At 42.3% G+C, this 26,146-nt stretch overlaps 1 protein-coding gene across 5 annotated transcripts in view; it reads left to right on the top strand.

The window, feature by feature from the left end:
• The window catches only part of kank4 (KN motif and ankyrin repeat domains 4), an 81,911-nt gene extending 56,173 nt beyond the window's left edge, over positions 1 to 25,738 (top strand). For 4 of the 5 annotated variants that reach the window (XM_040128401.1, XM_040128399.1, XM_040128403.1 and 1 more), the window contains exons 2-10: positions 2,747 to 2,820; positions 3,385 to 6,852; positions 11,588 to 11,681; positions 15,242 to 15,508; positions 17,939 to 18,023; positions 18,471 to 18,690; positions 18,839 to 18,981; positions 19,656 to 19,856; positions 22,249 to 25,738. In XM_040128401.1, coding sequence (XP_039984335.1) covers positions 2,802 to 2,820; positions 3,385 to 6,852; positions 11,588 to 11,681; positions 15,242 to 15,508; positions 17,939 to 18,023; positions 18,471 to 18,690; positions 18,839 to 18,981; positions 19,656 to 19,856; positions 22,249 to 22,368 — 4,617 coding nt within the window. In that variant the 5' untranslated portion in view covers positions 2,747 to 2,801 and the 3' untranslated portion in view covers positions 22,369 to 25,738. The remainder of the gene's footprint in view (positions 1 to 2,746; positions 2,821 to 3,384; positions 6,853 to 11,587; positions 11,682 to 15,241; positions 15,509 to 17,938; positions 18,024 to 18,470; positions 18,691 to 18,838; positions 18,982 to 19,655; positions 19,857 to 22,248) is intronic. The other variant, XM_040128404.1, reaches the window with a different exon arrangement.
• The last annotated feature ends 408 nt before the right edge of the window (positions 25,739 to 26,146 follow it).

Raw genomic sequence — 26,146 nt, 5'->3', positions numbered from 1 at the left:
CTGATTTGTACAGCCTCATTTTCTCTGCCACTTCTATCTGCTCATCTCTTCCTGTCATATCCATCTGCCAGATTCAAGCTTTTATTCTTCATCTTCCTCCTCAAACTCTCCACCGTATCCCTGTTCCTTCCTATATCCTCTCTCCTTTTATACCCCCCCAATTCTCCTCCACTCTACCTCTGCTTTTTCCATGTCGGTAATGATCTAATTAAGGACGGTTTTGTTGCCTGCCCACTGTGTATAATTGCCAGCGGGGTCTGCCTGTACTTCACTCAGCAGTCCCAAGCAGCATTCCTCTGCTCCCAAATCAGCTAATTAAGCTTTAGGAACAGCAAGCCGATCGTGGTCGCATAAAGCATCAGGAGGAGTTGGGGAATGCCCGTGCTCTCTTCGCTCCCGGGACAGGCAGAAGTAGTGAATTGAAGAATGGTTGCCATGGCAGCAATCACACAGTGTCAGATCCTGTGCAGTAGCTGTCAGTCTGTTGATCTGCGTGTCTCTCTTCTATGTGAGTGTCTCTGTCTTTGTGTGTGTGTATATCTGTTCATCTGTAACAGAGGCAGCAATTCTGCTCCAGGTCACCTATTCTTTTCATCATTTAGGCTCAGTCTATGAAGACAGGACAAGGGGCCCAAGTAGAGCTTGTCACAGTTCCTGTTTATGTCCCTGGGTGGACCGGCTGTCATTGTGATTGATTACATCGCCAGCTCATGTAGTGCTTGCCTTGCATTATACCCCCCACTCAGCACTGCAACTCAGCTCTCAACACACAGCTTACCCTGTGGCCAGTACTACTCGTGTATATCAGCTAAGTTCTGTGTTGTACAAACACACAAACAATATCTAAATATGCTGCAATGTATGTCTTAATGCAATTTTACTGTTAAGATCAATTGCAGTAGTGGGTCGGTCGTATGCAATAGCGTCTGGGTGACTTTTGGAAATATCATTTGGTTACAAGGTAAATTGATAATTGTCTGGACTGCTACAGAGAAAATGCCAACTGGTTCTTGAGTCTTTATGCATTACAGTTTTTTTCAGTATCACATACTTATTGTAGCTAAATGCAACATAGAGGTGTTCCCATTCTTTCTCCAGATATCAAAGCAGCCCTTTCAAATTGGAAAACTACCTCTTATGAGACAGTGTTTCTTTATTCCTACAAGGCCTTTTTCTTCTTTGAGTGTAAAAATTGTGTCAGAACAGGAAACTAAATGATATATGATACAGGAAACAGTATTTAAATAAAATAGTTTATACTGTTGCATTGTTACTTTAACTCTTTGTAGTATAATATACCATCAGTTATAACATCTGCAGTAACTTGTAACATTGGGGCATAATAAGATACAATGAAGGAAAGCCAGATGTAAAAAAAAAAAAAAAAAAAAAATCCTTTTGTAGTATAAGTTCCAGTACATGTACTGCACATACTTTGGTGGACCACCTACTAAAAATAATGAAAATGCTCATTTACACCTCTGAAACTGCCTCACTTGTTGAAGTCTGAACTCCAGCACTTATTAAACTGGAGCCTCAGGCACTGGCATGCTACGTCGCTTATGTAGCAGATATTTTCTTCAGTGACACAAATTTGCATGGAAATTGCGTGAATAATTTGTGCCTATTTGCTAAATGGCCTTAGAGTTGATATTTGGCTGTAAGTGCGTAGGTGTTCATTTAATATGGATTTGAATTGTGAAGCTCACTCAAAGCTGGTCGAATTGCCCGGATTTTATTATTAGTATTGGATATTTTATTAGGAATCTTTACGTAAGCCCTTGAAAGTTTTGACTGCCCTCGGTGAATTGTTTTCCATCTTACTTACCTCTACTCTGCAGTAAGCTAATTGCAAAAAATGGGCAAGTAGCTCTGGTTTCTTGGCTTTTTTAACTGGAACAAATGAAACAAAGTGGCACCAAATGGAATCTTCAGGGTTGTGTTGACTTTAAATGGCTTCTAAAGGTCTGGCTTAGCAAGGCAAATGAAATTAAGTTAATGGACATAATGGCAGTGCCTTTCCCCTCATTGTTCTGTTAATATTTTTTTGTTACCAGTCTTGTAGAGTAGCCGAGACTGCACAATGATTCACTGCATGTTAACCTTTTTATTACATGTCAGGTATAAGCTGCATAATAATTTAAATACCTTTCTTGATCTCAGTATAACAGTCTGGACTGTTAGTAATGCTGCCGCGCTGTACGCTGAACATTTCTAAGGCAACTGTTTGTCAAAAAAAAAATTGCTGTTTTTTGTGCCATTAACGATTACTGCACGCACATTAGAGCTTTATCTTAAAACCGTTTACCTAAAAACTGTTGTGAATTTCTTAGATTACATTTCTCATGAACCAGAAAATTTTCCTTCCTGGCAGCCTTGCCAAGGCTAAGTTATGGTCTTACATAACTTATTGAATATCTTATCTCAGAGAGGTAAATATTTGGTCTTTACTCTCTGACCATTTTCTCTTTTTTCAGATGCTTTACTTAATCAGTGAATTATTTAGTGGATTTTGGAGAACATGTACCTTCAACAAAGGAAACATTTATGCTTCAAGCTACACATTTTCTGGAGCCTTATCCACATGGGGCAGACACTGTTTTCTTTCCTTCATTTGAGGAAAGAGTGCAGCCATTCTCTTGTAAAAAATAGACATGGAAGAATGTAGAATTCAGTTTTGTTCAGATGATAATGATAGACAATATTTAACTTTCTCACATAGCTCTCTCATTTCTGTTTTATCCAGGCTGCCAGCTCCAACTGTAGGAAACACAAGTTGATGACTGAGAACTCCGCCTCCCATGATGGACAAGAAAAGTGGTGCGTGTCACTGAGTCTGCATTTAAATAAACAGTCCCCTTTTAACTTGCTGTATCACAAATCTAATTTCTGATTTGATTTAAAATGTTCTGCAACTGTAAGACCAGAAATTATTCATGTAGAATCACATTTTTGTTCATTACATAGTTGTACCTGTATGTGGCCAAAAGCAGTTAAGGGTTTGTTTCCTTCAGGTGATAACTGCCCCTTCCTCATACTGTATTCATAAATTGACACAGCATGAGCAGCATTTTGCATGCTGATTAATTTGTTTTGGCGCAATCACTGCATGATAATTACTTCCCAGTAAGTGATATGGTTTTACATAATGACGCACCATGTGTACAGCAAAGGACAACCTGTCAGTACAAGTGGATGAAAGGAATAATAATGCTGATGAATATGTGTGATTTGGTTTATGTTCATTTGTCAAGAAATTGCACATATTAATTGACTTTAGGTGTATAATTTCAGCTATTAATATTATTGCTGTTATTATTTGGTATAGTAAGAGAAGGAGCATTGATTGATTGATTGAATGATTTTTGTGTTAATACCTTACAGCCAACGGCCTTCAGACCAAGGCCAGTGAGGGCGGTGTTCAGAGGAAGCAGCTGCCCTACTCAGTGGAGACCCCTTATGGCTTCCACCTGGACCTAGACTTCCTCAAGTATGTTGACGATATTGAAAAAGGCAACACCATCAAAAGGGTCCAAATCCAGCGCAGGGTCAAGGGCCCACCTAAATTCAGCACACTACCTAGAAATTTCAGTCTTCCTGGGCACGGAGCCAGGCCTGCCTCTAACGAAAAGGATAGCACATGGTCTGGGACATCCACCTTGGGACCCAAGCCCAAATCACGGTTGACAGAGGTGCAACAAATCTTTGACTTCAGGGCAGGTGAAGGAGGAACCTCCAGCCAGAGCAGCAGGGGGACAACCAGTCATGGAAGCGGTTATGTTTCAGCTAAGCCCAGAGATGAAGTAGGCGCGGGGGATCGAGGTGTTGAAGAAAAAGCTGTGGGGATTCAAAGTCGGCCGAACCTGCTCCGAGCATCGAGCATGCCAATCACCCTACAGCAGCGGAAAGGCTCTGATTCAAGCAGTCCGGACCGTATTGTGGGAACACCGGAGAATGGCTCAACAGAGAACATGTTCCGTGCTTCACCAGACATTACAGAAAGACGTTGTGTTCCCCAGGATCGAACAGGGCTTCACCAGCAGATCACAGTGGCGCTGAAGCGGGTCAGAGAGCTGGAGGAGCAGGTCAAAACCATCCCTGAACTAAAGGCTCAGATCTGCGCACTGAGGGAGGAAAGGGAAAAGCTGCTGATACAACTCCAAGCCCGGGCCCAAGTGCAGATTTCTACATCACCCACTACTATAGCCCCAAGTTCTGATGCTGGGACACATACGCAGCCACCAGGACACAGACCCCTAGAGGGGCTCAACTTAGCTTTGATGACTCAACCTACTGGTGTGACAGAGAAAAGTAGAGTATTACAAAAGGAGGGGGAGAAATCCTCAGCACATGGAAAAATGGGTGGCTTGTCAGCACAAGAATCAGAGAGACAAACACAGCTGACAGAAAAATCAGTCAAACAAAAAGAGACATTAGAGACTCCACTGGAGCATGCAGTGCAAAAGCTATCACAGGACATAGCAGGACAGGAATTGACATCACTTAGGGTGGCTATAAAAGATGCAGGGAGTAGCAGTATTCAAGATGTTAATGCAGAAAAAGCAAGAAAACTTGAGGACCCAGACAGTCTGCAAATCCTGCAGGAGAAGATAATGATACTGGAGGCTAAACTTACTCAGGCTAGCCAAGAGCTGAAGAGAACCAATAGTCTTTTGAAAGAACAAATAGAGGAGAACAATGTAAAAGAGGAGAGAATACTACAACTGAGTGAGGGAATGAGAGTGGAGGTTTGTACTACAGAAGCACTCAGCAGGCCAAGAAGAGAGAGCATTGACACAGGAACAGAGACAGAGAAAGTAGATTTTGCCAACCAAGAGACAGAGACAGAATCACCTGGTACAGTAGATCAGGGAACAGATACAGATAGAATCTGTGTTGAAGTCTTTGTACCCAAAGCAATGACTGGAAGTATAGGTCAAGCGACAGAAACTAAAGTTGACACACATGACCAGCTGACAGAGATGGAGGCAGAAGTAACTGCAGTGAGCCCACCAAGACAAAGAGCCAACAGCATGGAACGGGGCACAGTAACTGAGAGGATTACCACTCAGGATCAGATGACTGAGACGGCAGTGGCCGCAAGGGTAAACCAAGTCACAGAAACAGAGGGAGAGACAGTGACAGACCATCCACAGAGACCAAGAGCTGGCAGTGTAGACCAAGGGACAGAGACAGAGAGGGTAGACACTGTGGACAGGGTGACAGAGACAGAGGTAGCGCAGAGGACTGACCAGCAGACAGAGACCGAGATAGATAGACGACAGGACAACAATCCAGGCAGAGATGAAGAAGCAGAGAGTCAAGTAAGAGAAAGTGCAAGCGGCGAAAGAGTAGAAGATGTTGACACTGTGGTCAGTATAAGAGGGGAATACCAGGGATCACATGAAAGAATTCAAATAGATAGTGAGAGTGTGGCCATGACAATTGTCACAGAGAGTTCAGTTGCAGTTCTAGAAAGTGTAATTGAACAAACTATAGTTTCGGACATTCTAAGCCAGAATGAAGGGTGTACGAGTCCTTTTGCTGCAACAGGAGAAAATAAAGAATCTATGAATGAAGCAAGCACTGCACAGAAGGACTCAGAAACAAAAGAAATTTTACACCCAAAGAGTCTAGTGACAGAAATTGTTGAAACAAAGCACAGCATCCCAGAGAATGTGGAGAAGAAACAAACAGCAGAAGGAGAGATTGTATGTGCAACAATCAAAGAAACTGTGGTCACTGAAATGGTTGTAATTGCAGAAGAGAATGCAGCTGTGAAGACAGTAGTTCCTGTAAGACCTCAGAGAGGCCGGAAGCCCTCAGCAGAGCAGGCACAGCCATCAACTCCTCAACTTCAGGCTGCACCTGCGCAGACTCGTAGGGGATCCAGTGAAATTCAAGCCCAGCAGCCCCAGACAAAGCCCCAGCCCCAGGCACAAGTACAGGATGCACCTCAGCTTGAGTCAGAGTCCCCAACACAGCTCTCGGAACCACAGGTAAAACATGAAGCCCCATCTGTGTCTGAGATTGAGGACAAGACCCAAGCAAAGAGACGTCCTGGGGAGCTTAGTGAGGAAAAATCTCTATCACAACCTCAGGCTGAGACTCAGGGCCCCTCTCCAGGCTCCAGTGCAGCCCAAATCCATCCCAAATCAATTCAAGCCCAGTCTCACTCTCAAACATCTGCAATTCGACGGAACTCAAAAGAGCGTAAAGCACCACAGAGGGGAGCCACGGTATCACAACCTCCTAGTCGAGGATTAGTAGAAGCCCAAACCCAGCCAACTCGTCAGGGGTCAAGTGATGTGCAACTTCAGCCTCAGGGCTCTCGTAGAAGTTCCAGTGAGACTCAACCCCCTCACAAAGATGCCAGTGAGACACAGTCCCTGCGCAGAGGCTCCAGTGAAACAGCCCAGCGTCATGGTTCAAGTGAAGCCCAGGCCTCTCGTCGGGACACTGGTGAGGCCCAACCTCCTCGCAGAGGCTCCAGTGAGTCGCCAACCTCGCCTGCAGCTTTGGGCCAAGTCGTAACCCGGTTAACAGGGCTTCTGGGGGAGCAGTGGGCACAGCTGGGCAGCAGCTCCGGAGCTCAACAGACGGCCAGTCAGCAGGAAAGCCCCAGCACACAGAAACAGACAGCAGGGAAAAGAGCAGAGGCAGGAAAAGGAGCAACAGCCAAGCCTGCAGGGAAAGCAGTCCCTGCAGCATCAACAGGGAAACCAGCAGGGAAACCTGGTCCTTCCAAAATGAGCTCTATTCAGAGTCAACTGGTCAGCTCCCTAAGTGTCCTCTCTGCCTTCTACTCACCAGGCCAGAAAGCTGCTGCTGCCAGCAAACAGCAAGAACAAGGTAGGCCCGTGGTTCATTTAGGACTCCATGGTTTATACTTTACACACAACTGTTCATCAGTCTGTCACATACCTGCTTACCTATTTGTAGTAGACTCAACGAGCTGAATCCTTTCCACTCCATATTCACTGAAATGATCCTTTCACATCTCCCATTCTCCCTGCCACTTCTTTGCAACATGTCCCTTCTAATGTCTGGAAAGAAGTCCAGTGATTAATGTGTACAACTCTGTAGCCTTGAACGTTCATTTCCTATCCTTCTCTCCCTTGAATAAGAAGACCTACAGGAGCAGCCAAACATTGCCAGAGTGGTTTGATAAATTTATGTGGTGTCACTTGTACAGAGCTTTGCAATATTTCGGGAAGAGCTCTTAGCCTTCCATACCAGCACTCCTCTTCTCAGCTGATGTAAGACAGTGTTACTATCAAACTGACGGCAAGGTGTTGTATATATAGCAAGCTGGAATGCTTCCTGGTGACTTTAGTTTCTTTTCATTGCAACCTGAAACCACACTGGTCCTATTCTATTATTTACAAATACACAACTGATATTTTGTCAAATCAAGTCTTTTGGTGCTTTGCTCAATTGTACTATATCAACACAAAGAATATTGTGTGCCTGATTAATTAGATATGCAACACTGGGGTCAGCATAGGAAAAAAAGGTATTTCTTGACTTTTTAGGAAGCTTCCTTGAACTTACTGTGCGTTTCTTCTTGCCAAGTTTTCAATGCTAAATTAAACTGTATAGCTATATGTATCATCATTTGTGTCCCAATTTAAAGATAATAGTGTTTCCTGATTGGTAATATGTTGAGACACAATGCAGCACAATATAAAACACAATGTCCTTTGGCTGTGACTACATTAGACATCAGTTTGATCAGCTTTAGTAGAAAAAAAGTCATGAAAAAATCATTTTATCTCCCCTCTGTGTGAAATGTAATACATTTTACCACTTTAGGTACTTTATCATCTGATACTTTGCCAGTGGAATTGGAATTCATGATCTGGTGTCACATCTACCTGTTAAAGACCCCCCTCCATTGAAAATTGAGCTTAACCTTGTTAACATGTCCATATGGTGTCCTTTTTTTTTTATACGATACAAGACATATCATGAGTGAAATAAACAGTCAACGCCATGGCCGAGTACTTCCACCTTGGAACTGCAGTGTACCAATGACAGTCTCAAAAACATGGATTCAGACAGCCTGGCTTTCATACATAACATACCTAAGGAACCAATCCCATCAACTTGCAGGGTGGGGCGAAAGAAACTTGAAACTTCCAGCGCCGAATGGACTTGTCAGTGACCGAGAGCAAGAGTTTGCATTAGCACAACCACTAACACTGTGTCAGCCACTGCCACTTACAACCTACCAAGGTAGCAAACAACATAAACAAATAAAAGATGCTAACTACACTTACCATTGTGATGCGTCTGGTAGCCGCCAATTTTTGGTGCACAACAGACTCCTCATCTGAGTCTGGGTCTGACTGAGGATCAAACCTGTACGGCTGAACCTATCTGATGTGTCCTCTAACACCATCTTGACGCACACTGCTCTTTAACCTGTCGACCTAGCACAATCAGCAGTGGTGGGCGGGGCACAAGGCCTGTGATATTTTCACATTTGAATATTCATAGATCAAGAATTTCTCATAGAGGAAGTAAGCGTACATGTGCTTCCAAACCCTTTTCAGAGATTTTTTTTTTTTTTTTTTTTTTTTAACATACTTTAAAACGTGTCTAGAGGGGAACTTTAATACTCTCCCAATTATTTTCAGTGGTCTTGCTGAAAGGGAAATATCTGCCTTGCCTTCTAGTTCAAAGTTATATTATCTTTATTTGGTATATTTTCTTTTTTGATTTCCATCAATCTACTCTGCTCTAGCATCTCATTCTGAGGCTTCTCTAACATTGCAGAGACCATCGCTTCACTCAGTGCGCCACATTTCTACTTCATATTTTTTTAAATCTGTTTGCACAACTTGATTATATGTAGTTTATCATATATAATACAAATAAGATATACAAGTACAAGCTGTCTCTTATATTTATACCTGCTTTGAATTACAGCAACATTAGTGTAACAGAGGTAAGGTAAAGTAATAACATTAATCTGTGAAAAACTGTAAAACTGCATCATAACATTGTGCTTTTGGTCATATATGGTGGCAGCACGTTTGCATGTCTATATACAATACATGCTGTTTCAAAGATACGGTAACTATTGGCTGTCATATATGAAGGTGGAAATACACATGTTTTTAAGCACTGGTGAAATTACATGGTTCGATGGTCTCCAAGAGCACATGAAGTGCATATTTCGTGCTTTGCATAGTATAGACAAACACACACACACACACACACACACACACACACACACACACACACACACACACACACACACATAACAGGCAATGCCTTTCTTCCCTCCCTTGATGTCTCACTGTTCTGTTTCTGGACAGGGAGCTCAAGTGCAGGATCACTCTGCTATCACACACATATTTTATGTTTAGAGTTCATTTTAAGTTCAGTGTTGGGAGTACAGTATACGAGAGTACTTTTAAGTGCTTTTTGTGTGTGTGTGTGTGTGTGTGTGTGTGTGTGTGTGTGTGTGCGTGCGTGCGTGCGTGTCTGTGTGCGTGTGTGCGTGTCTTTGCCTAGATATATGTGTCTCAACTTGATTGTTTCTTTGGGGCTGGTGTCTCTATCTTTGACGTATGAGATTCCCATCCCGACTTCTTTGACCACAAATTACACCAGTGTTCGCCTTCTACATAAATTGGAGACAGAAACCACAATATCACATTGAGAATTCTCCCTCATCCTAGTCATCACAGACTGGAGTTAAGCTGTGGAGATTTGTAAGGATGAGTGAAGTTTCTCTGACAAAGTGAGGGAAGGTTAAATTACACCATTGTTTTATTTATTAGAAGTTAGCAACAGGATGTATTCAAATGCTAAATATATTCTAAACCTCCCCTCTCACCACTGCCTGCTGCTGTCTCCTGAGAGATACTAGATCTAAAAGCATCATTCTTTTTAGAAGGTTGTCGCTGGGATCTTCTCAGCCAGTGATTTCTGGCTCAAAGCCACATCCCTATGTCCTTGCATAAAACATTACAGAGCCTCTGCGCCATGTCTGCTCTCAGGCACAACTAAGACAGCCGCACCGGGCTTAGAGCCAAGAGGAGTCAGCAAAGGAGCCCGAGCAGAATCAATTATCGGGTAGTTACATACATAAGTAGGCCTGACAATGTCAAGGTTGATTGTTGTCAATAAGGCCCGTAAACTTGACCTGTGTACATCGCCCGGGAGATACTTTGTGTGGTCCTGGACTGCGTTTGTAGAGTCAAAATAACGACACTAGTCAGCTGATCACTGCTCATAGCAAATATTATCCAAATAAATATCATATTATCCTTGTGTAATCCTTAAATGTTTACCGTCCCGTATCAGGCACTCATATTAAGACAGTGCGGTACCTCCCATATTGGTTTTATTGTTTTTATTGTACGGATGTGTAGACAGATGTGGCCCTAGCTTCCCCTTTCTCTGCCTACACAAGGATTCCACACAATTTGAGGAGCTCCACTTGCTTGTGAATGCAGCCAGAGGTTCATACAGGCTCAAAATGCTCTGATATTTATACATCGACACAAGTACACACAGAAACAAGTAGGCAAACTTATACACTAGCACAAGGAAATACAGTCAACCTATGCAAACTATTAATGTCCGTCTCAGATACCATTACCACTATGGTGCTCTGCGTTGACTCATTGCCTATAGAGTTATAATTTAATTTAACTATAGTATAAACTACTCGTGTTTGAGAAAAATGCACTGCTTCTTAATAATTGTTATGTGTTTAAAGAAAAAGAATTTGCTTTGAATAGCAACAGTGACTGAATACTGTGTCTGTAGGTGGGTAGACAAGCTTTTATAAAGGCTGTTGTTCAATCACAGAGCTAGTTTTTACCGTCATTTTTATAAATAGTGACAAAGAAATATGAAACCACATCAAGTATTTCAGTGAGGTGTTTGGCCACCACCAGCCATCATAACAACTTCAGTGCTCCTTGGCATAGATGCAACAAGTTTCTGTAACTTTAACGGAGGGATGAGCCACATCCTTCGAAAATCCCCTGTAGGTGTTCAATTGGATTTAGATTTGGTAACTGTGAAGGCAATAGCATATACTTCACATCATTTTTGTTTTCCTCAAACCACTCAGTGACCCCTCATGTCCTTTCTAAACTCATGTGGTTCAGGTTTTCCCTTGAATCTGTCCGTATGTTCTGCATTCAAGTCATGTTGTCATCTACAGAAAGTGCAAGTACGGTAGAAATTATTATCAAACTGTATTCATATAACAAATGCTTGGGGTCCCCAGTATTCAATATAGGTTTATTTTAACTATTAAAGTGACCAAACCTAAATCAAGTGGTTTTAGTGACCTAAACCTAACCATAACTTAATCATAGTGGTGACGGATCTTAAAAATGCTCATATGTGGCCCTGACATACTCGTGCTGTATTTTGTGTTTAAGTATGACGCGTTTTTGGATTACATTAATATGCTGTACACACACACAGACAATACATAAACACAGCCACATCCAAATTCCACTGAAGCCTAATGATTTTTACCCCCCCTCCCCTTTTCTTTTTTATCTCCCACTCTATTTCTCTCTGTCTCTGTCTCTGTCTTCCTCTTCACCAGGTCTCAAATCTATTATGAAGAAAAATGGTGTTGCTGACAAGCAGGGGAATAAGGGAGCCAAGAAAAACCTGAAGTTTGTTGGGGTGAATGGAGGGTAAAATCTTCTTTTTAATCAGCGTCCAATTTCTAAGTGATTAATATGTTTGTGTGGGCTTCAGTGTGTTTTTGTGCATTTTATTTTTGTGTCTGTGCATGTTTTGTTACTCTTTTTTTTCTACAGCAGAATTTACCCTTAGATATCTTTTCTGGACACAGTAGCAGAGTAATTAAATGTAATATTCTATTTTCTTCAGATTTAATAACAAAATTCTTCAAAAACAAGGATTACGTATCTGAGTTGTCAGGTTTAATGTGTTTCATTCTGCAAAGTGGCTTCAGTCGGATTAGCCTGTTAGCCAGACAATGACTCCAGGTAATCTCAAGAGGTACAGTTTGTCACATAATAATACCTGGATATTTGGTTTTCCTGTAGGAAGAGCTAAAGAAAGCAGTATTGTCTACATTTCTCTAAGGTACAAAAGCAGCGATCAATCACTTTGAATATCTGTCGCTACTTATATCCAGGTGGTCAAACACTTAGTAAAAGTATAGAACATTTTACTTACACATAAATTATAACCGGTCAGTCTTTTTCTCAGAGATAAACACTGGAGGCCTCATTTGTAAGATTTTGTTTATATTAATAGTGTAAATACATTTTAGCCAGGTAAATATTTGATCATCTGACATGGGCAGTGGCAGCAATATTCTTCATTCCAATATACCCCACAAGTTTTTTAGTACAAATTACTCGCAGGCAAAACGATAGCTGATAGTCACAGATTCTCAGGCTACATAAGTGTTGTGGTCAGTTCATATCAATGGTTCCATCGGTTATAGATTAAAACGAACTGCTTGTTTGTGGTGAAGCATTCACCTTTTAATTGTTTTTCAGTTAGCTGATTGTCACGGCTTTCTCATTGTTCGTCTGACTTTGACCACCCTAGATGTGAACCAAATCCAGCTGTGGCTCACACGTGTGCGTTGTGCTGTTAATCGTCCGGGGATCATGTGCAGGCACGCTGCCCTGAATTTGACCTCGCTTCTGCTACCGCAAGTGTGAATGTGTGTACGTATGAATATGTGTTGCACGTCATGCGACGTGTGTGCATATTTTTGTCGGTGCTGATGATACCTCGGTGCTTTGTGCGAGTCAGCTTATGTCAGCATTTGCTGACGCTGGATGCGGTGTGTGTTTGCGTCGTATGTGTGTGCGTGTTTAAGTGTGGTCGTAAAAAGCCGATGAATTTTAAGTAAGCAGGTGGTAGTGGTTGGAAGAACAAAGGTATTTCTCTAGGCAGGAAGATTATTGTTTCTGGACGGTCTGATATAGTTACGTGTCTGGTGTTACAGTTCTAACATGAAGCACCTGCATACACACAAACACGCACGTGTTTTTGCAACTTGTGAGGACATTGTGTTGACTGACAAAAATACTCTGGACGCTTTCCCTGTGTAAAGCTAACTTTTTCCGAAAATAAAAATTGGTTAACGCTACAGTTAACCAGACTTTGTCTCCAGAAGCGGGAAGTGGGTCCCTAAAATGTGACTGTGCAGACGGACTTCTGTCCTCATAGTGTAGACTTTCATTAACAGTCACATTTGCAGACAAACAAACATATACACAGATGCACACACACACACACATCCGCACATAGTAATTACCACAGCTGCGCACACAGGGCTTGAAAGTGATCTACCTCTCTGTCAAAGCTACAGCAGCCAAGACATTTGTCAGCTTTTTCTTCGGGGGAATTTTTCATCATACACGAAAACCATCTTAATACATTGGCTCCAAACCTGGGGGTTGGGACCCTTCAAGGGGTCACAAAATAAATGTAAGGGGTCCCAAGACAATTCACAGGATGGGAAAGCTGAAAAAAAATATTCATATTACAAAAAATTATATTTATTTTTCCAGACATTCCTCCAGTCTTTTTCCTCTTTTGTCATTGAGAATTACTCGGGATTTTATCTTCAGGCCACTAAAATTATTCAAATAAAACAGGAAAAAACTAAATCATTCTCTGGTGGATGTGGTCATGACTCAGACAAATGCAAGTGGTGACGATGGATGATACATTGCGTTGTAATGGGGGGCCGGGAGCCAAAAAGATTAGGAGCCACCAGTTTAATGGATCACAAGAGTAAACAAATACATAAATAATAGAAATACTTTAATCATTTAATGGATTGTAAAAAACTATTAAAACTGTTAAATATTATTTTGTTGTCTATCATTCTATCAGTAAAATAGTAAAACACCCAATTTCTTCTGTCCAGCAACACATCTGATCATACATTTCTTTCTTGTTTTCTCTACGCAACATGTCCAGTATTCTTCATCACTTATATGGAAAGTTGTGACTGAAATGCCTGGGTGGTATAGCAGATTTGTTTTATTCCCACGTTCCTTGTCTTACATTCCTGAGCTTCACTCTTTTGTGACCTGCTCGCCTTTGCTTTTGTTTTTTCACAGCAGTGCCGTGGCAAGGTCTATTCCATCCTCCCCGTTTCAGAATGATCAGCAAACATAGCCATTCTCCAGAACAAACAGAGAATTATCAGTGGTATTGCAAAGATCATATATCTACTTCGTCTCTTTTGAGTTTTTAACCCCTGTTCCAGGAAATAAATATCTCTCCATTTCTATGTAACACCACTCTATTCATAAGAAAATTGAATAGATGTTATTTATAATGAGACAAATATGTCAGACAACAATATTTTCTCTGACTATCTTTAGGCTTCTGCCCCAACTAGGAAGTCGGCTGCTGTTTGTATTCCTTCTCTTTGGATGGTCTAACCTATCTTTGCTCTCCCTTGAGCTCCTCTGGAATCCAGAGAATGCTGTGGCCCCTGAACGCCGATTGTGGTGTGGTGTCTGGGTGTGCGTGGGTGCGTGCGCGTATGTGTGTGCGTGGGTGCGTGTGTGTATGTCTACAAAGAAGCATGAATCAGTGCTATTCAGTATAAGACTTAAATGATCATTGGTCCCGCAGAGGTGCTTTCATGATACACCCCAATGATCACCGACCTTCTCACTCCCACTCCCACACACACACACACACACACACACACATACACACACACGTTACACCAGCAATGCCCACTATTCTAAATATATCAGCAGCCTTCCTCACAGGGTTGTGTTTTGTCCAAGGTTTCATATGTGAGTGTGAAAAAATACCAAACATATGGATTTTTCTGTATATGTATAACTGTTTGAAGGATGTTTTGGATATTTGGGCCAAGGTTGCATTAGACAAGCATCTTCTTCATGTCACATTTGAGGTCTAGAGGGGAATGACCTGTTAGTATTTATCTAGCCTTGGCCAAAGTTTACTTTAGTGCTTTCATATTAGTTTTAGCTGATTGGGTGTTTCATTAATGTGGCTCCTTCTGTGTATATCTAATTTTTATACACATGCTAACTTTTACTTAAGAAAAGTAAGCTTCATAAGTCAGTATTTATTATAATATTTTTAATGTCACTTTCAGTCATTAATAAAAGGCCAGAGTATGTAAGAGCTTCACCACAGATGGTATAATCTGGATGATTTTGGTGTCTATTCTCAAGTTTGTGCATATGCACACTTGTGTGTCCTCTTCCAGCTATGAGACGACTTCTAGCGAAGAGTCCAGTGGAGATGAAAAGTCGAAGGTGGAGGCGGAGGAGGAAGACAGCTCAGAAAAAGAGTCGGTGAAGGAAAAGGAGAAGGAGTCTCCGCCGGCAGAGAAGCCTGATAAGGCAGCAGAGATCCAGGGCAAGGATGCAGAGCTCTCAGCTGAGGGAGGAGGTGCTGTGGCTGGAGAGAAGGAGGGTGAAAGAGGCCTGCTTGATCCAGAGAGCAGCCAGGAGCTCCAGGAAGAACAGGCTGGGTGAGTGAGACAGCAGAGCTTCAATTATTGTTGTGCATTACGTGGTTACACCGTGGCTAGTGCTGTATGCACGTAGCCACCGTAGGCTACAGCACGGCACATGTGCGCCTCCTCAGAAATGTAACTACAGATTGAATCAGCTAAAGAGATACCACACGGGGACATGGGGACCGAGAACTGTGACCGGTAACCATGGTCTGCCTGTGTTGTCTCCTAGAAGTTTCCAATGCCAGTAGAGACTGCTGAGAGTGAAGGCTAGATGAAGCAGGTTGAAAAAAGGCTCAGTTGTCGGGCGCGTCCCAATACCCACACTTGCTGCATTTGCGAGTGACGTATTTCAGGTAACTGCCACAGTGTCCGAGTGCCTGTTAAGGCTGCAAGCATGTGGAAGTTTATCGGAGCTCATTGGGGCACACTCATTTAACGAGGATGATCCCATCACTCAAGTACAAATACATGGCTCGATTGAGTTCAGATTAATAAATCAATTATACTAAATCAAATTATCTAGAAGCATGGGGGGCCTACTGTATATAAAAGAGACATAAAATGATATCATTTTGAAAACATTTACATCTGATGAAATTTTTAAGGAAGGAATATATTTCCCTGATAAAGGATCTGATATTCAACACTGATGTTGACGCTTTCATATTTTGCAAATATTCTTGCTAGTCTCATTAAGACACTGAGAGCAGATTGTTAATATTAAACGACAACCATCTGCGGAGGTTCTGCCATAACTTTGTAGTGTGTGGATTTGAATAATAATATTTATGCCAAATTCAGCATGTAAACTTCAGCTTCTGCTGTGTCTGTTGATTGATGTCGCTCCTAAAACTAGCTTATAGGCACAGGACCACCAACGGCCGGACTGGCGTGGCACAGTAGACTGCGGCAAACCGTGGGACACACTTGGCTCTGAATACTGCATCGAAGCAGTATTAGGAAAAGCGTGCATCCAGTGTGGGGTTAAGTGGACTCTGTGTTGCGTGTTGGCATATTTCAGTGCGTGAACGTGCGCTCGAGTGCTCAAGACTGCCAGTGTGGGAGCCGGGACCGGCCCGTCACATCCAACGTATATTTACATATATACGAAGCTGCTCACCGCAGTCGCTGCTCGCAATCACAGTCAATGAAAGAATGTGAACGTGGCGAGCGCACAGAATAGTCTCATATTCGGGGATGGAAAAAAAGACGGACCCTGCCACCATCTTTAGATCATAAAGTAAATGATAGAATGTAAGCACATTTACTGTGAGCAATAATGAACCGGCTCCCGTACGATACGTCCTTAAAGATGACGGTGAAGTCAGGAAGGCACAAGTGAGGGCTTTGTTTTGTGTCCAGCTGCAGCCTACATACTTTGTCTGAGCCAGGTGCTGATGGACTCTTCAGCACACAGTGGGCCTCACATACACACACAGAAATCCAATTAACACACACTCATACCTACTTAAACTTTCGTACATCCCTGCTTACCTCTTGATATCTTGCCACAGTCACGCGCTGTCGGCCTCTGTTTTATACGCACACACGCCTCTGTTCACACTTTGTGCACTTCAATGTAAGCCTCACACACGCAGACGCAACTTGCTCCTAAACACTTCAGTTACAAGCTGCTCTCGCTCTAATAGAAGTTTCCCACAGACACACAGACATACATTCACACCTCATTCCCTTAGGTGCCAGGGGTCTGTGACAATAAGCAAATAACCAGCAATGTTGTCCTCCCTGTCACTGAATGATCACTTGTCTGTCTCAGGTATGTGGACAGGGCTGAGGGCCGCTCAGACAGTAGACGGGGTCCCTGGGAGAAAGCAGGACTTATATTAAGTTATCATTCAGCACCTGTCTGATCATTCTTATGTGTGTGTGTGCGTGTGCCTGTGCATCTGTGTGTGTGTGTGTGTGTGTGTGTGTGTGTGTGTTATGGCTGGAGCACCACACGATGGCACAGTGCACATTGTGACCCACTCAGGCTAAGTGCTGCGCGAGATGTACGGTGTGACTGTGCGTGATGGACGAGCAGTATGAGCGCTTGGTGGATATTACTGGGCAGTGAATCAGTGTAAACTGTTACCATCGAGGTTTGCATGCGCTATTAACGTATCAGAGCGTTGACGGATGTGTGTGTGTGTGTGAGTGAGCTGCGCGAGGCATCTTTTATCTTTTGTTTTCTTCCCAGACAGAATTTACTCAAGAACCAGTGCAGCCGACTCGCTCCACATTGAACCTGAAAAAGCAGTAAAGAAAACAGTGGAAAGAACAGATGTGGAGTGTGCTGGGTTAAATTTGGATGTTTTTTGGTTTTTGTTTTTTGCTTCCAGCTCTGCTTGAAAGTTCTTGACAAAAAGACACTTAGAAAAAATATGTAAGATGGGCCATGAAATACTGCTCCTTACTGTGGTGTCTGGTCTTTGTTTTCAGGGACAAAATTGACAAAGGGTTTATAGATGCTTGCCTCTATGTAAAGGACCGTATGGAAGAGGTTTCATCCCCAGACAAAGAAATGGTAAGGATTTCTTTTGGCTATTTTGATTCTTCAGAGTTGTGGAGAATTAATCTCTGTACTTTCTTAAATCCACACTGATCTTACTGCAGAGTTAATGTTCTTGGTTGTTGGTCTGACCTCCGAACTGCATCAGCTACAGACTTTTGCAATGTTTGTGTCTTTTTCAAATGCTGGAAAAATGATGCCCTCTTCCCTTTCCATATTTAGCTTCTGAAACAGTAATAAAACTTTTTTTGTTTAGGGAAATGCTTCAGTTTTTTTTTTTTTTTCTGATGTTCTGATAGAGCTGTTTGACTTCAATGAGTAGAATAACGTGGAGTAATGTTGTTTACTGTGCTTTTCCTCTGCCTGAAAATGGAAGCGGCTCTACAGCCTCTGGGAACAATAAAAATGCTGCCACAGGCAGCCTTTTTATTTCTATCTTTCATCTGCTTCCTCTCTCCTCAGCGTCAGGTTTTAGTGGTGCTGTACCAGGAGTGGTTCAGGGTCTCCAGTCAGAAAGACTCGCAGGCCGATACCGTCAGATTATACCTGAGACAAGTGGGCTTGACCACGCCCACTCTCCTGCCATATGTTGTTAATTTAACAGACGGCAACGGGAATATGGCTCTCCACTACAGTGTGTCGCATTCAAACTTCCCAGTGGTCAAACTGCTGCTGGACACTGGTGAGATACAAGTACACACAGCTGCAATCCCAGCTGGAATTTAGAACAGAGTGGCATAAATACAGGCATGCATTTCAAAGTAAAGGCAAGATATTGGCCAGATGAGGTCATGTACACAACGTCTCTTACTCACTGTGTGTTTGTTCAGGTCTATGCGAAACAGACAACGTGAACAAGGCGGGCTATACTCCAGTGATGCTTGCTGCACTAACAGCTGCTGAGAGCCACGATGATCTGGAGGCGGCACAACAACTGCTGAGACTGGGGGACGTCAATGCACGCTCAAGACAGGTATTATACGATATACATATGCTCGCACCTACTAATGGGTTCCCTGGTGTTGTCACGGACCTGTTGAATATCAAAGGACTTGCTGTATTGTATGAGGTGTTATCGTTGTGAAGGAAGTTGAACTTCAGGCACCGCAGCTATGGGAATTGAATAAATCCTCCAGGGAAATTTATGGGCTGTTAGGACGTTTTTACAATTGGGTCACTTTAGAGGAATACGCATAACGTCAGCTGTTTGTTCTCGACAGCAAGTCAATCTTTAGTGGAAAGCAAACTGAATTGATAAACAACGAGAAATAGCATTTTTAGGCTACACAGGCATATAGTGAGGTCACAAGAGCCCATGTACCGTTTGGATGTTAACGCAGTGTAAGAAGTTTCGAAATTTAGTGTGAATTTATCTTCATACGGGTCCTAAAAAATGATTGAATCTGCTTTGTCTGTTGTAATTTTAACCTGTATACAGATATCCAGTTATCAGTTGCTTCTGATGGAAAGATTCTGATCTTCTGAAACCATTTCGTCATACCCCCCCCTTCTCCTCTTCCTCTGTCCCTCTTTTACTCCCTCCCCCCCCGACACTGCATCTCTCTCCATATATCAATTAATCTCCCTCTCACACATGCCCGCGCGCTGTTTACTTCTAATTCCCTGCGTTTCTCACTCTCTTTCTAGGCCGGCCAGACGGCACTTATGCTCGCAGTGAGCCACGGCCGCGTTGCTATGGTGAAGCTGCTCCTGAGCTGCGGCGCGGATGTAAATGCCCAGGACCGCGAGGGATCTACGGCCCTGATGTGCGCCAGTGAACATGGACACACACACATCGCTCTTCTGCTGCTGGAGACAGGCTGCTGTGACACCAGCCTCATAGATAAGGTATGGTGTTATTCTCCAAGGTTGAAATTACATTGTCGACTGGGCTGTTGTAAAATTAAAGATGTTTCACCTTTCGTCCAATATGGTTTAGAAGGTGCGCGTTAGAAGCTGAGATGCCCTCTGAATGTGTCTGACACCACTTTCCCATTTAAGGGAATGGGAAAGTGGTGTCAGACTCTTGGACCCCACTTTATCTATGCTATGCTAACTGCACTTCAGTGCATAAACAGTGTATCTCCACTGATGTTTATTATATTGCAATCCCATGGGTGAACTGTCGCCGTAATGTGCTGCCAGGTTTCATTTATATCTTGTATAAATAAAAAGAAATACAGCTCAACCAGACCAGATATGCTCACTGATAGACCTGTGTTTAAACACTGCTTTCATAAAATACAGAGACAAATCAAAGAGGCGCTCTCTGTAGGCAAAACCACGGCTTCAGTGTGGGTTCGCCTCTAATCCCCACAGTGGTTGATTTAAACATGGAGCAAGTGGCAAGCGAAACTGTCTGTGCTGCCTTTGGCTTCATTTTAGCCATTGTGACTCTTCCATGAAGGTTAATTCTTCAGAGAGATGCCAGGAATCACTGCTTCATTTCAACAGCTACTTATTTGCTGCCTGGCCTGCACACAGTAGATTGATTGCTCAACCAAGTGCATTATTGATTCCTCTACTTGGTTAAAATGGCCATACGACGGCCGATGCCTTGCTCTGCCAGTGGACTTGCCATTTTTACCAATCCTGTGCACAATGCCACAAAAACTATAGCAACTCTGCTGCTGCTGCTCATTGAACATCTCATAAACCCGAACCTCCACACCTGCATCCACCTGTGGGCTCTGATTCTAGTTCCCGAGGGATACGAGTCTCGTTAGTGCCTGTCCATCAAAACCTGGCTGCTGGAGGACCGAGTCGAATCTATTCAGACGTATCCTGCAATCGTCCTATACATCCGCCACATGCCTCTGGTAGATTACTTTACTATATTTGGTGGCAGTGTGGGACAAACATCGTCCAAAAATAAGCAGCTCTGGCCAGCCGTTTTAAATTATATGCAGGCAAATGAAGCCGTTTCTTTAACAGGTTGATGAAATTTGCACAAAGTGTGATACAGAGCATTCACACCGTTTTGAGACGTCTGTGTTCCCGTGAGACAAGATGTCTCTCTCAGTATGCGGCCTTGTCTGCTCTAGTTTGCTGTAATATCTAATATGTAGCCTTTGATGAAAAGAATAAATGGAAAACACCTAGACACGCGGTGGGAATGATGCACGATGATGACAGAACATTGGCAGTTTACTGAGCCGGGAAAATTTTCTAGCCGTGTGTCTTAACTGATGTCTCCGTGTCAAGCACCCAACCCATCTTAAACTGTGATGGGCTTGCAAGAGATTGCACTTTGGAGATGGTTTGTTCTTCCAGTGGTGGGAAGAGTTTTATCCACAAGGACACCAATACAGTTTTAGCTCTCCCGCTTTGATAATTGCTAAAATATCAGTCCTCTTTTTTTGGCTATTACCAGTTGGATGATACCATCTGACATATGTAGCACATGCTAAAGTATTAGCATAAAAGACCAGAGCAAATTTATTGGTAAAACAAGATATTGTTGTCAGTGCTCTGAGCTGTTAAGAGTGACCAATAGGTGGATCTCCCAAAAGCTTGGTTCGTTATATTAAAATTCACTTTATTGCTTTAATATGAATGACAAAACAATGCTTGGCAGTATTATTACTGTATGTGAATACTAGTGCAGATACAACCAAATGCTGGGAATAAACCACTAATAAGGGCCCTATATTTGAGAGGATACTGGCTTGAAAGGTATCACATCATGTCTTAGTCTATAAATATATACAGCAACAATAACACATTTTCCAATTTTCATAGGTCTTTTTGGCAGAATCTGTGGTGCCCTGGCTACAGAAAGGAGTTAGAAGATTTCTGTATTAAATGAAAAAATTTGATATAACAGCTTTGTATGCCTTGGCACATTTCTTCCATTTCCCTTTCATGGCATCCTACAAAAACCTCCCCAGGCTTATGGTTTAACTCTGGCTATTAAATAGGCAATTTCTGCACAATGCAAAGAAGCGTTATGGTGTGTTATTATAGTTTTCTTGCACATCCTGATGTGTGATTTTTGGAAGTGAATTACTAGATCAGATTTACAGAAACGCAACAAATCCTGATCTCCACTGTGTTTCAAGAAAGGCAAAATACTTTCACTTATTTCCAGATACTGACCAGAGCTCTGTATCAGGGTAGGTGCAGCATATATGCACATGTGTAATGTAGTGGCCAATCGCTAGAGGAAGAGCAACACAACACTGCCACTGTCAGGATAAGAACAGTCACTGCAATGTCTTGCTCTCTGTTTTCCCCTCAGAATGGTCAGACAGCACTGTCGGTGGCAGAGGGAGCCTCCCACCAAGACATAGTTGACCTCCTGAAGGCCCACATCGAGACCCAAGCCTCCAAGACCCCGTCCACAACAGACCTCCACTGAGCCAGGCCGACCCCGTTTGCTCTTCCAAACCACCTTAAGCTTCCCGACCCCAACCCTCCTATTTCAAGACCCTCTACACACTAACATGGAGGGAAAAAGCTGAAATAAAGACACGGTGACACCATACAGGACATACTCTGTTTGACCATTGGCTAAAAGTGATTGTGCTCTGTTTACCGCGGGATTATGGGAGCTCACGGACAAACCTCTGCGACTGGAACGTCCTGCAATGTACGCCCACATTTTTCTTCCACATCCCGGCCAACATGCCCCGTGGGCGTTCATGGATATGCTGCATCAACCACTCAGTGGACAGACAACGAAGGGGGCTGGGGAAATTGATGATAGGGACAAGTGTAATTGACAGGGTGTTACAAAGAGTGATAGGGTGAGAATCGATATATATATAAATAAATATATATATATATATGGACTGGCAAAGGGATGAAGAGTTACTCTGATGAACTGCTGCTTCTTATCATCAAACTAGCTTGTCAAGCAAAATACTAAGCACATGATCTACCTTTCAAATACATGATATTAACATTGTGACACGATATCTATTTTTCTTTTATGACATTGGCATCCTCCTTTTCATATTTGGACATAAGCCATTATTGAGAACATAGTATAGGTCATATATAGTCATATACAAACACAGAAAATGTATTTTCTACGAGAGTTTTTTATTGTGTTTGTGCACAGTAGATAGTCCTCTATAATATTGGTGTCCGGAAGAAACTACATGTCCCAAAGTATAAATTGCGAAGTATCTTAATAGAACTTCTGGTCAAATTTCCCCTCATTCAGTGGATCTTTGGCATCATTCAGTGTATTGTTTTTGACATAGCTATGTTATTCACATCTGACATGGCTGATCATCACCTGTGAAATAGTTAAAAACAAAGGTGTTAGTTGGAGATAAAATGTTTCTGTTGGACACAGACGAAAGAATTTTTATTACCAGAATATAACCAGATTAAAGAAAGGCAAAAGTCTTCTAATAAAGAAGATTGAACTTTTCAGAAGGTGCTGCATGCAATTACACAGTTACTCCCCCTGCTGGTTGTCTTATAGTCCTTAAACAACAGTATGTTGTAATACTGTCTGTTCTCATGATTAACATCTCTCTCTCTCTCTCTCTCTCTCTCTCTCTCTCTCTCTCTGTCTCAGTCTCCGTCCCCCACTTCAAATGTACTGTGTGTCTTGTTCACCTGCTCGTTCCAAATCAAATCGTGTATGCAAATGCTACGAAATGCACAATGAATGTCAGGCTGGCTGGGACACATTCCAAGAAAAAAAACAAAACAAATGTAGCGAGTCTAACTGTTGTGGCGTGGATCATGGGACTAACGGAGACGTATGTGTCGGCGGGTATGGCAGATATAGAAGTGAGTCCGTTGCCGCGTGCGACAAAAGATACTAGTCGCTCAGAAGATCCTGAACACAAAGATCTGATTTTGCCTGTTTTCAATTCACTAACACTAGTCCATCCTCTTCCTGCCTCCGGGCGTTCATAATTCAAAACGATAAACTGAGGGGATGATGAATACTGGAGCAATGGATGTTAGTTTTTGTTTTCAGTCTGAGAAGCAATAAAAAATGGAATACTATCTTTTCGGTCATAATACTAGGTAGGGTGAGTGGCTTTGGTCTAGCCTTAATCAGATGACCGTCCTACTTTAGAGGAGATGCGTTCCAGAGAGAGTGGCCTTTTTCTCCTGTTTACCACAAAACTACACCCATATTCCTAAAGTATCTTAAAGCCGGAGTACTGGTCCGATAAAATGTTTACAATTCAACGTAACACTTCCCCCCTCTCGGTGACCCCTGCAGACGTCAGACAGGTCAGTAAGTTTACAAGAAACAAAGGGATCAATCATTCTACCTGTAAACACGCAAGTGCCGGTGACCTCTGGCTGCGATCATAATTATGACAGGTAGATAACTGCGCTCTTGTCCTTTTTTGAGGGCCCGTGTTCGTATTTGATCTTTGAATGAAAGCAAAGCCCTGGGTCACTGAAGGCGGAACCTAAAAAGGGCAATACCACTCGATTTAACGACTGCCGTGACTACGGTCTCTTGACAGTCCAGTCTGCATTTACAGTCAGAAAATAAGTCATTTTCTACAGTCTCCAGTCAACTAATCAAGTCTCTGGCCTTTGGTCACAATAAACGCGGCAGATAGTTTCTAACTGCTCATTAAATTTTATACAGCTGGATTCCAAATTTATTGGTTTTCTTCGATCACAATAGCATTATATTGCCGTGGCTCTGTAGTGCTGTCTTGTAAGCTATCTAAATTTAACTTTTTTTTGTGAGATGCAGTGTGGTCTGACCACTGATCCTGCACCAGTACCGGACACTTTATAAATATGGGTGCTAATATGGGACTATGTAGACTGACATGAGTATAAACTTGTTATATAAAGTATCATAACTATATAGTAGTGGCTGCATTTACTCGGCAACAAAGAGAATTTTTCAACAGTGGCTTAGTAATCGGATCATCTTCATTCGTTGAGTCACAAAGTAGCAGAGATTCTCTCAACACTGAGGCTGCATTTACACAGGATCAGTATAACTCTGAGTTTTACCTCTGTGCTGTACATCTGATCGTTGTTGGTTGTCTGTATATTAAGGGACAAAAAAAAAAGAGAGTCTATGTAGCTTCCCACAACACAGACGGCTAAAGAATGATCCGATCTGTGCTGCGACACGTATCTGGTGTATCTGGTCTTCCGTGCCTGTGTATTAAGTCTTAAAGTAAATAGCATCCATATGTTTAATCCAGTGTGACCCAGATGTAATAAGGTTTCATAACTGGCTGAACACCAAAGACCTGAAATCCGATCTGATTCACATGGGGTTAAATATATATTTTATCTGTTTCTGTAAATCCAGCCAAATACATGTACATACAGTATTGTGAAGAGTATATAACGAGTATTGTCTGACAGTTTGCTCTGAAAATTATATTAAGTATTTATTCCAAATGCTATATTTTTACCATATATAATATACTTATGTATGCATGGACAAATATTCCAGTGATTCTGTTGGAGGGGAATTTGGATGATTAGAAATGATGCTGAGTGTTCCCTGATGATGTGATTACCTGAGCTAACTTTGACTGGATGGTGGGATGGGAAACGTGTGATTTGACGAGGTTGTGGACTGTGTCATGTGCCCTTTAATGCTACCGTCGACTTTTGTGGGGACAATATGAAGCAGATCCAACACTGGTCTAAGCTATAAGGGCAATGTCTCCCCGAAAATCCGAGTCTATGTATATGACAGGTCAAATGTAAAAACCTGTACCTCTCTGTAATATTCCTTGTACAACGGGCTTGTATGTTACAAACCAGAGAAGTACTTCTAAATAAATAAATATTAAGATTTAAAACTTATTCAATGCTTATTTAATGGTTGTCCTATCATCTCCAACAGAGAACAGCAACCACTGTGGAGTTAGGATGGTGTCAATGCGTAGTGAATCAGCTTGTCAGCTCGGCCCTTTCTGAAAGACATGATACTGAAACATTAGTGGAAAAGACTCATTTAAGAGAGTGTTTGATCCAGTGTTAAGCATCTTACATATTCATATTCACACTCTTACAGAGATGATGTTCAGCAGAATACACCTCCGATTACTGCTAAATTGATTGACAGGGCCTTTTTATACTGAAACTGACCCTAGACCAGTACTAAGCCGATTCCTGCCTCATTTCTGTTTTTTGATGTTGTAAATTCTTTGTTTACAACAGAAATAGTTGTA

Source organism: Xiphias gladius, chromosome 6 (genome assembly GCF_016859285.1).
Source record: "Xiphias gladius isolate SHS-SW01 ecotype Sanya breed wild chromosome 6, ASM1685928v1, whole genome shotgun sequence".
Taxonomy (NCBI): Eukaryota; Metazoa; Chordata; class Actinopteri; order Istiophoriformes; family Xiphiidae; genus Xiphias; species Xiphias gladius.
Note: the sequence above shows the minus strand (reverse complement) of the source record. Positions and strands in the feature narration are given on the sequence as shown.